Below are 11877 nucleotides of genomic sequence, written 5' to 3'. Positions count from 1 at the left end.
GCTCTGTCGCCCAGGCTGGAGTGTAGTGGCCTGATCTCAGCTCACTGCAAGCTCCGCCTCCCGGGTTTATGCCATTCTCCTGCCTCAGCCTCCAGAGTAACTGGGACTACAGGCACCCGCCACCACGCCCGGCTAGTTTTTTTGTATTTTTTAGTAGAGACGGGGTTTCACTGTGTTACCCAGTATGCTCTCGATCTCCTGACCTCGTGATCCACCCGTCTCGGCCTCCCAAAGTGCTGGGATTACAGGCTTGAGCCACCGTGCCTGGCCGACAAATTTATTTTTAAGTGAAATATCCTCAATAGCAATTTTACCAAACAGGTCCTCTTCTGAAGACCACCTCTGAAATAACTAAAAAATAAATGTCAATGGCATGATATTAAGATCTTACTCAAGAAAAGAACTTAGGGGCCAGACACAGTGGCTGGTGCCTGTAATCCCAGCACTTTCAGAGGCCAAGGCAGGCAGAACACTTGAGTCCAGGAGTTCAAGACCACCCTGGGCAACGTGGCGAAACCCCATCTCTGAAAAAAATAAAACGCAAAAATGAGTCAGGTGTGGTGGCATGTGCCTGTAGCCCCAGTTACTCAGGAGGCTGAGGTGGGAGAATCACTTGAGCCCAGGAGGTGGAGGCTGCAATGACCCGAGATCGCACCACTGCACTCCAGCCTGGGCAACAGAATGAGACGCTCTCTCGCTAAAACAAGAAAGAAAAATGAAAATGTAGAGAATGGTATGACTCATGTTTCTTCAGGATTTTCACATATGTATAAAAGCACTACATAATTTGACTCTAGAATTTGCTAAGTATCAAAGCACTACATAACTTGACTCTAGAATTTGCTAAGAGTGCAGATGCCCTGTTTGCTGACTGAATAGCCCTAATTATTCACGTACCAAAACTGGGATAAGCAAATTTGAGAATAAGCCTTACCACCCAGACCTCTCCTTTTTTAATTTGTAGCCTCCATTTGCATAATCACTGCTAAAATCCTTTTTTCTGAATAGGTACACAACAGAAAAGCAAATATTCAAAACAGTAGAGTAAGAATGTAACATAAAACACTAAGAGTGAAGTTTCTTATTTTCAGCACTACTGACATTTTGGACCAGATACTTCTTTGTTAGGCAGAACTGTCCTGGGCATTATAGGACATATAGTAACACCCCTGGTTTACACTCATTAGATGTCAGTAGTACATCCCCCTCCACCATTCATGATCATCAAAAATCTCTTCAGACACGGCATAGTTTCCTGGGAAACAAAATTGTTTCCAGTTAAGAACCACTTCTTTAAGAGAACTGTGATAAAACTCTATCATAACATAAAGATAAAATGATAGTACAAGTAGGATTATGTAGTTTCCAATTTTCTGAGATTACTCACAACCTCTTAGTATTTTCAGATTTAAAATTCTTGGCTCTCACAATTTCTATATGTCCAGATATCCATACCACTGTGATACTTTTCATACATTCCCCTCAAAAAGGTAACATTAAAAGTCACAATACTCTCAAAACTGTGTTCCTTCTGTACCCTCTCATAATTTAATCAAACATACACTTCACTTCTCCATAAAAACCTTTAATGTTAAGATTTCACATCTCAGCAATCTGATTAACGTAAAATGAACAGACTTCTGACCAAGAAGGCAAATTACACTTTCACTTCTCCATTAGAAAAAAAAAAGCCAGACCAAGTAGAGACAACGTAAGTGTTTCCATAGTTTTTTACTTCTAATGGTAAAGTTCATCTGTGATTTAAATGCCAAAAGGCTAATTTAATCAATTTTAAGTGATCTCATATCTGCAATCAATGTGAAATGTAATTAAGATGAGAAAAACAGGTATTGGGTTTCTACAATTAACCTGAAATTAACATTACCAAAATTCAGCTTTGGAATTTAAGACAGAAATAGATAAGTTTATTAAAGCATAATTTTTAATACTTACTATCTAACTTTTGTCCTTCTGTAAAAGTTTCTAGGGCAGCAGCATAGTTTTTTTCATGGTATTCACATATTCTGCATGAATGTATTTAAAACAAATTAAGACACACAAAAAACCCGGAAAATAGCCTTTTTCTAAATAAAAAAACTTAGTATTTTCTACCGTTGAAATGAAAAATTTATTTTAAGTATATGTTAATAAACCAAGACTTTCTAATATACTCTTAACATCTAGTACAATTCCTAGTAAAATTCAATTTTGGAACTCACTTCAGAAGGAATCTGACTTTAATTGTACAGACTTGCTTACTCCAAAATATAATTATACAAAGGAATTAAAGAAGTTTCTTAAAGAATAGTTATACTTATCAACAGAAACAAGATGGGATATAAAGTACACAGATATAGAGCTTTCACAGCATCAAATGTCGCCTATTTGGCTTGGCTGAATAGGATGCTGTCCAGTAAATTAAATATAGTAAATTCTAAATGATTTAAAAAAAAAAAGGAATGTGAAATCTATCAGCTTCATCTATATCTTTCAATTACTTCAATCATCACTTTTAAAATTTACTAAGTATAGATCTCATATTACATATTATGGTTAACAAAATAATAGAACCATAAGTTGTATTTAAAATTGAATCATATCTCTGCTATATAATGTATAAATACAGAATTTTACAACTTATATAAAGCTTGCAATGAACTCATTCAACAAATTAAACACCTACTATCTATACGAAGCTCAACAAGAAGAGTAGCTATTGCATACCCTTTTCTCAACATAGCAGTGGAATTATTTGGATTGAGTTTGAGAGACTTCTTTGCATCAGCAACAGCAACTATGTAGAAAAAGACGGGTTTTTAGTCAGTTATTTACAGATCCTAGCCAATACATATAACATATGAATCAGTTTTAGATTTCTAAGTTTTCAAGCTGGTACAAGTGCCAAATGGTTTTAAATTAGGAAAAGCTAATACAAGATAGAATTCAAATAAATTATTACTCTTGTATCTTCCTTTTGGCTTAACATTTAGCTTCCTTCTTAAAGCTCTTCAGTCAATGAATACAGCTGTGTCACAAAATTCACCTCCTTGTCTCATTAACATCGTCTACGTAATTTTACTCAAGGTATTCAGTTTTACCCTATTCAGATTCTTGATCAGAATAATTTTTTAAAGTTACAAAACACAGAAATATATTACTTTTTAAATATAGGTGGTCTTGTTATGCTGCCCAGGCTGGTCCTGAACTCCTGGGCTCAAGTGATCCTCCTGCTTTGGCCTCCCAAAGTGTTGGGATTACAGGTGTGAGCCACCATGCCTGGTCACATTCTTTTTCATAAATACAAACAAGCATTTCATTTTAATACTCTGTCAAATACTAAACGTGATGCTATTTTTTATCAGCATACCCAATAACTATGAATGAAATCTGTATACATTCTCCACCCAATGAAGGAAAAAGCGACATCCATAAAATTTAAATGGGTGTTGCTCAACATGTCTGTCACATTTGAGCTACTTTACCTTGTATCAAAGACCAATTTAAAAATTCTCAAAGACAACCTTTAATTTGTCATGGGTAAAATGTGTAAGTAACTTATTAAAAAGGGCAATATACTTTATAAGAAAAGTTACCACAGTAATTCCCAAGAAGAATGTGACAATAAGCTCTTTGACAATAATATTGTGCATCATCTGGTTTCTCTTCCAAAGCCTTAGTTAGCTCCTACAAAAACAAACATGTTGAGTGTCAGTAAAAGTTTGTAAAAAGCCATCAAATTCTAATTAAAACATAATTTTTAATCAAGTAACTTATTGTCAGAAGCTATTTGGAGGAAAGCTAACAGGGATATAATCTTGGAGTTTTTCCTTATAAAAGGATCAGTATCTCCCCCACTTCTCTTGTCCCTCCTCCCGAAAGTAGACAATCTAATGTAGTATCTGTGTACCATAAAGTATTTAGTTCCCGGTCTACAGAAGTCAATAAATGATCATTATTATCAGCTCATATATTCTAAAGAGTTTAATTGTTATATATTGACCACTACAGATTTCCTCCTCCTAATCTGAAGAAGATTCAAACACCATATAGAATTTGAGATTCCTAGAAAATGTGAAGCTGTGCAATAAAAAAAGACTAGAAGTTAAATCTAGCACTCAGGGAGGTTAAGACAATCAATACATACACAATCAAGCTTACCTGGCCCTCTTCTAGTCTCTATCAATAGCACACAACTCTAATAAAACCCAACTAAATATTCTATTCAAAGCCCAGACACAAACTAATAGATGGCTACGTCAACTATCAGGAGTTAACATTAGAGACTGAAACTTTTTCAACCTGTGCAGTCACAACATATAGGTGTGGTAGCTGGAAAACCAATGATGCAAAAGATTACACAACTTGGGAGATCAAGGACAAGTGCAGGAACACTTTTATTTTCTGCCAACTGACTACAAACTCTAGGGATTTGGTAGTTTTCTTAAATGGTAAAATTATTTCAAGAGCCACATGTATCATTGACTTTGCTTTAACCTAGTAGTGTGACTCTCACAAAGCAACATATACAGAAGTTCCTCAAATCACATGGGGTTACAGTCAATCAACAGAAAGTGTGGCTCAAACCAAGAGAGCAAAGAAGCTGTAAGATGCTACTTCAAGGCCCTCACTTTGTAGTTTGCAGGCTGTATAAGGAATTTGGAACTTAGGTGTGATGGAAAGCCATGGAAAGTTCACTATAAGGGCATGGTCCAATTTACTATTTTTTTAAATGTCATTCTGGCTGCAGTATGGTGAATACATTATCAAATCAGGACTGGAAATGGAGACTTCTTAGGAAACTACTACATTAAGTCTAGGTTACAAAAGGATGTTAGCCACAGAGGTGACAAAGAGAAATACGATAAGTTGGAACATATTAGAAACAGCGAGACTTGCTAATGGGTGAACATGTTAAGATAAATTGAAGATGACTGCAAGGTGCTGGGCTTGCCTAGATCTGTATGTGGCATCCAGTAACCATTCAATGAAAAGTATTGATTTTTCTCCTTGCAGATTTTTTTTCAGACCTTTCCCTGGTCTCTACTTTGACTTCATCTCCTTTGCCACAGAATACAAAAATATTTGCCTCTCTAGTCTTCATCTTCTCAAAATCACTAATAACCCCTTATCAAATCCAACTGATTCCTATCTGACTTGATCTCTCTGTGGCCCTTGACAATAATAACCAGGCCTTTCGGCTTACCATTCTGCTGCCTCTTAAAAACTAATGTTCTCCTTGGGCTCAGTACTTAAGGCTTCTTCCCCTCTACAAACAGTCTTTGATTCCTTAACTACTGGGGGGCTTCACATATGTGTTGATGCATGCTGATGACTCAAGTCTATTTTGAGCCTAGACAGTGCCTCTGAGCAACAGCAGCACATAGTTTTCTCTAGACTACCTGAAATGTCCCGGGCAACTCATATACAAATATTCACAACCTAAAACTACTTTCTCTCCTCAAACCTATTCCCCAATGCTGAATGCAATCTTCTAAGTGCTATCATCCTAAGTGCTATCTAAATGAATGGCACCAGTTCCTACTACATTCCCCCAGCCAGAAACTCAGGAGACATCCCTTATATTCCAATTGTTACCAAGTCCAGTGCATTTTACATAAAACAACTCCCCTTCATGCTCTCAATGCAGATATCATTCTTCGATCCGGTCAGCACCACCATCTTCCTGCTATCCACTATCCCTTGTTCCTCCTCCAAATAACGATCTATTCTGCTTTTAAAGTAGGTTTTGTAATTCAGAAAATTTCATTTTCCTTCCTCCAAATTCTTGACACATCTCCATGATCATATAAAACTGAAAACCCTGTGCTGGGATTTAATGCCTTTGATGGCCGGACCTCACTGTCACCTGGGCTGGAGTGCAATGGCATGATCTCAGCTCACTGCAACCTCTGCCTCCAGGGTTCAAGCGATTCTCCTGCCTCAGCCTCGCGGGAAGCTAATTATGGCTGCCCACCACCACGCCCGGCTAATTTTTTGTATTTTTAATAGAGACGGGGTTTCACCATGTTGGCCAGGCTGGTCTCAAACTCCTGACCTCGTGATCCGCCTGCCTTGGCCTCCCAGAATGCTGGGATTACAGGCGTGAGCCACCGTGCCTGGCTGCACTTCTAATTAATTGCCAGGTGATACTAATACTGCTGGTCCAAGAGCCACACATTAAAAACCAAGGTGCTAATGCTAGCCACATGACTATCCTAGGCAATTCTTCTTCTAGGTACATACAACCAAAAGAAATGCATGTGTTCACCAAAATTCACGTACAAGAGTATTCACAGAAGCTTTATTTATGCTAGCTAATAACTAGAAACCCAGATGTCCACTGTTAGAATAAATTGTGCTGTACTTACATCTATACAACATATATTTATACAATGGAATATTACACAGCAATGCAAAAGAACTATTGCTTCACACAATGAATGTATACTCACGTAATGATTAAAGCAAAAACAGAGTGCCTACATTCAACAAAGCACCTACTGTATGATTCTGTTTATGAGTCAAGAACAAGCAAAACTNTTTGTAAAAGCCATCAAATTCTAATTAAAACATAATTTTAATCAAGTAACTTATTGTCAGAAGCTATTTGGAGGAAAGCTAACAGGGATATAATCTTGGAGTTTTCCTTATAAAAGGATCAGTATCTCCCCACTTCTCTTGTCCCTCCTCCCGAAAGTAGACAATCTAATGTAGTATCTGTGTACCATAAAGTATTTAGTTCCCGGTCTACAGAAGTCAATAAATGATCATTATTATCAGCTCATATATTCTAAAGAGTTTAATTGTTATATATTGACCACTACAGATTTCCTCCTCCTAATCTGAAGAAGATTCAAACACCATATAGAATTTGAGATTCCTAGAAAATGTGAAGCTGTGCAATAAAAAAAGACTAGAAGTTAAATCTAGCACTCAGGGAGGTTAAGACAATCAATACATACACAATCAAGCTTACCTGGCCCTCTTCTAGTCTCTATCAATAGCACACAACTCTAATAAAACCCAACTAAATATTCTATTCAAAGCCCAGACACAAACTAATAGATGGCTACGTCAACTATCAGGAGTTAACATTAGAGACTGAAACTTTTCAACCTGTGCAGTCACAACATATAGGTGTGGTAGCTGGAAAACCAATGATGCAAAAGATTACACAACTTGGGAGATCAAGGACAAGTGCAGGAACACTTTTATTTTCTGCCAACTGACTACAAACTCTAGGGATTTGGTAGTTTTCTTAAATGGTAAAATTATTTCAAGAGCCACATGTATCATTGACTTTGCTTTAACCTAGTAGTGTGACTCTCACAAAGCAACATATACAGAAGTTCCTCAAATCACATGGGGTTACAGTCAATCAACAGAAAGTGTGGCTCAAACCAAGAGAGCAAAGAAGCTGTAAGATGCTACTTCAAGGCCCTCACTTTGTAGTTTGCAGGCTGTATAAGGAATTTGGAACTTAGGTGTGATGGAAAGCCATGGAAAGTTCACTATAAGGGCATGGTCCAATTTACTATTTTTTTAAATGTCATTCTGGCTGCAGTATGGTGAATACATTATCAAATCAGGACTGGAAATGGAGACTTCTTAGGAAACTACTACATTAAGTCTAGGTTACAAAAGGATGTTAGCCACAGAGGTGACAAAGAGAAATACGATAAGTTGGAACATATTAGAAACAGCGAGACTTGCTAATGGGTGAACATGTTAAGATAAATTGAAGATGACTGCAAGGTGCTGGGCTTGCCTAGATCTGTATGTGGCATCCAGTAACCATTCAATGAAAAGTATTGATTTTCTCCTTGCAGATTTTTTTTCAGACCTTTCCCTGGTCTCTACTTTGACTTCATCTCCTTTGCCACAGAATACAAAATATTTGCCTCTCTAGTCTTCATCTTCTCAAAATCACTAATAACCCCTTATCAAATCCAACTGATTCCTATCTGACTTGATCTCTCTGTGGCCCTTGACAATAATAACCAGGCCTTTCGGCTTACCATTCTGCTGCCTCTTAAAACTAATGTTCTCCTTGGGCTCAGTACTTAAGGCTTCTTCCCCTCTACAAACAGTCTTTGATTCCTTAACTACTGGGGGGCTTCACATATGTGTTGATGCATGCTGATGACTCAAGTCTATTTTGAGCCTAGACAGTGCCTCTGAGCAACAGCAGCACATAGTTTTCTCTAGACTACCTGAAATGTCCCGGGCAACTCATATACAAATATTCACAACCTAAAACTACTTTCTCTCCTCAAACCTATTCCCCAATGCTGAATGCAATCTTCTAAGTGCTATCATCCTAAGTGCTATCTAAATGAATGGCACCAGTTCCTACTACATTCCCCAGCCAGAAACTCAGGAGACATCCCTTATATTCCAATTGTTACCAAGTCCAGTGCATTTTACATAAAACAACTCCCCTTCATGCTCTCAATGCAGATATCATTCTTCGATCCGGTCAGCACCACCATCTTCCTGCTATCCACTATCCCTTGTTCCTCCTCCAAATAACGATCTATTCTGCTTTTAAAGTAGGTTTTGTAATTCAGAAAATTTCATTTTCCTTCCTCCAAATTCTTGACACATCTCCATGATCATATAAAACTGAAAACCCTGTGCTGGGATTTAATGCCTTTGATGGCCGGACCTCACTGTCACCTGGGCTGGAGTGCAATGGCATGATCTCAGCTCACTGCAACCTCTGCCTCCAGGGTTCAAGCGATTCTCCTGCCTCAGCCTCGCGGGAAGCTAATTATGGCTGCCCACCACCACGCCCGGCTAATTTTTTGTATTTTAATAGAGACGGGGTTTCACCATGTTGGCCAGGCTGGTCTCAAACTCCTGACCTCGTGATCCGCCTGCCTTGGCCTCCCAGAATGCTGGGATTACAGGCGTGAGCCACCGTGCCTGGCTGCACTTCTAATTAATTGCCAGGTGATACTAATACTGCTGGTCCAAGAGCCACACATTAAAACCAAGGTGCTAATGCTAGCCACATGACTATCCTAGGCAATTCTTCTTCTAGGTACATACAACCAAAAGAAATGCATGTGTTCACCAAAATTCACGTACAAGAGTATTCACAGAAGCTTTATTTATGCTAGCTAATAACTAGAAACCCAGATGTCCACTGTTAGAATAAATTGTGCTGTACTTACATCTATACAACATATATTTATACAATGGAATATTACACAGCAATGCAAAAGAACTATTGCTTCACACAATGAATGTATACTCACGTAATGATTAAAGCAAAAACAGAGTGCCTACATTCAACAAAGCACCTACTGTATGATTCTGTTTATGAGTCAAGAACAAGCAAAACTAATTGATTCTGATGGAGGTCAAGAGTCAGCAGGACAGTAAGAATTACTGGCTCAGAAGGAGCACGAAGGAGCATTATGAATGGAGATACTCTGTATCTTAATCTGGTGGTGTAAACATATGTGAAAATTCGTCAAACTACAGACTTAAAATTTGTGTTATTTACATATATCATACATGCCTCCATAAAAATTTTTAAAAGTACAATGAAGATGAAAAGTGACAATAAAATTCATTATGTTAATATTGTTTAAAAGCAACTATTACATAAAGCGGATTTCCAAACGAAGCACTAGGTCTAACAGGACAATAACAAAAGTAAATTAAAAGTAATAGCTGTCTAGCTAACACAAGGAATTATGGAGAAAAATTATCAGCGCTTTCTGTAACATTATCCCCAAACTGATCCCAGAAGCCTTACTCCCAGTATCTAAACGTCTATATATTTAGGTGTAAAAAAACATACCTGGACCCTAAAAGGCCTTATAGGACCTGGCTCCTAGTTTCCTGCCCAACCTTACCTCTTAATCAAATGGGCCCTCTAATAAAAGAGCCTTTTTGTTGCTTCCCATACAGGCCAACTTCACTCATACCTCAGGATCCTGGCTCTTGGTCCTGCCTGGAATATGCTTCCCCCAGAGGTTCCAAGTTATTTCCCTTGTTCCTTCAGATCTCCGCTCAAAGATCTTCTCAACGGAGGCTCTAGTACCATGTGGCACATTTCTTATAAAAGTCATAGCTAGAAAAAACGCTGTCTTGCCTCAAAGTGTTAAACGTAACAACAAAACAGGTTTTCTCTTCTCTGTGATGTAACGCAAAAACCAAACTCCTGGCTAAATTCTGTGACATACACCATCATTTATCTTTAGGTTCTCCTTTAATTCTTATTATTTAACTCTTGCTCTTTTACATTCCTTTACAGCTTTGTGGTTTGTCTTCACTGTACACCTACAAAAAGTGATTTCTAGGTTAGCTAAGTATATAACCAAGACTTTAACCCATAGCAATCAGCGCCTTTGCACACAGCCACTCCAAAAAAAATTTTTGATGAATCTACAAATGAGTGAATAATGAACTGTGATAAGACATCTGGAAAGTTTCAGGGACGTGAGGGAAAAGGTTTTTGCTCCAATAGACTGACTTCATACCGACACTTTTACATAAGAATGGCAAGAATGACTGTCAAACGAAAAAATTAACTTCATCGAGCCCAGAGTCCATTTTTCTAGTCATAAATGTCATTTAAAACAAAATCCTTTCAGCCCAGCCCAGAACCCACTTTTCTCTTCTAGTCATAAATGCCAATTTAAAAAAAAAATTCTTTCAGCCCAACTACAAACGCCAACCATGCTCCCAAGAAATACAGGTTTTTCTCAGGAGCTGTAGGGAGTGGAAAGGGCGAGATAGGCGTCTAGGGTAACGCGGCTACCGTGGAACACAGAAAGGAGACCGAGAATCTCAACACCGGGGCTGAGACGCAGCATCAACAAGAGTCTGGGTCCCTGCCCGGCGGTGCTGGGAGAAGGCGAGTCAGCCGGGCCCCGAAGTGGCCCAGTTCTCCTAAAGAGAGTGGAGGAAGCAGAAATGGGCTCTCTCACCTCTAACGCCGCCTGAGGGTCCTCGTCGATTAGGGCATCCGAGAAGCTCTGGAAAAACCTGTCAGGAAAACAAGGACTTCAGCAGGGCTCACTAGCCAAGGAATGGGGGATAAAATAAATAGCAAAGGGAAAGAAAAACACGCACCTCTGGGATGTTGCACTTCCTGCTGCAGCCGCCGCCATCCCTCGTAGTCACTGTTACTGCCGCCGGAGTTGCTACTATCGCAGTTACCACCTCCACCACCGCCCAAAGGGGAAACTTCTGGAGAAACACCAACTGAGCTTCCGTCCTAAATAGCCAACGAGCAGCCACGCAGCGTGCCGCTAGCCGGAAGGGAGGCGACACGCCAGCGCGGGGCCGGCCGGGACGGTGGAGGACCTATTCCTCCCAGCCCCTCCCCGGCCCTGGACTAGTGCTCCCAGTCCCCGCCCCTCGCAGCCATGGTTACTGATGCCTGGGGCGTACACGTTCTCCCTTCTTTCTACGGCGCCCACGCCAGCGGGCGCTCCCACGGAGCTTTCAGTAGTAGTTTAGAAGCACTTTTGTAACGTACTGTCATCCCTCAGGAACGTGTGGCGGTTAGGGGCGTTTGTATGTCCGTTAATAACGCAAGCTACTTCGAGCTTCCATTTTCCCTAGTTTTTATCATGGCTGCCACAGGTAGCCAAGTCCTTTCACTTCCATTACCTCATTCGCGGCTGCGTGGTCTCTTCCGGGAGCAGAGGCCCGGATGACGCATGGATTCCCGCGATATTTGGGCTGGGAATCCTAAACTGCTGGGACTCACCGGAAGTCATTCTGCCCTAATAGCGGCGAAAAGCCTTCTGGTTCCTGGGGCAACGCGCCAGGCGGCCCTTCCCCAGAACGCCACAGCCCAGGATTTCTTCTTAGTGGGCTTCCCAGACCAAGAAGGGAAACCTTTTCCATCCG

At 39.8% G+C, this 11877-nt stretch overlaps 1 protein-coding gene across 1 annotated transcript in view; it reads right to left on the bottom strand.

Moving 5' to 3' along the window:
- Positions 1 to 11671, bottom strand: part of SUGT1 (SGT1 assembly cochaperone of MIS12 kinetochore complex) — a 39213-nt gene extending 27542 nt beyond the window's left edge. Inside the window, exons 1-5 of the mRNA XM_017855902.1 lie at positions 11092 to 11671; positions 10947 to 11004; positions 3594 to 3684; positions 2725 to 2794; positions 1954 to 2024 (exon numbers count right to left, since the gene is read on the bottom strand). Of these exons, the coding sequence (XP_017711391.1) occupies positions 1954 to 2024; positions 2725 to 2794; positions 3594 to 3684; positions 10947 to 11004; positions 11092 to 11129 (328 nt within the window). The 5' untranslated portion in view covers positions 11130 to 11671. The remainder of the gene's footprint in view (positions 1 to 1953; positions 2025 to 2724; positions 2795 to 3593; positions 3685 to 10946; positions 11005 to 11091) is intronic.
- Positions 11672 to 11877: the final 206 nt, after the last annotated feature.

The sequence above is a fragment of the Rhinopithecus bieti genome, unplaced genomic scaffold (genome assembly GCF_001698545.2).
Source record: "Rhinopithecus bieti isolate Rb0 unplaced genomic scaffold, ASM169854v2 scaffold_41709, whole genome shotgun sequence".
NCBI lineage: Eukaryota > Metazoa > Chordata > Mammalia > Primates > Cercopithecidae > Rhinopithecus > Rhinopithecus bieti.
Note: the sequence above shows the minus strand (reverse complement) of the source record. Positions and strands in the feature narration are given on the sequence as shown.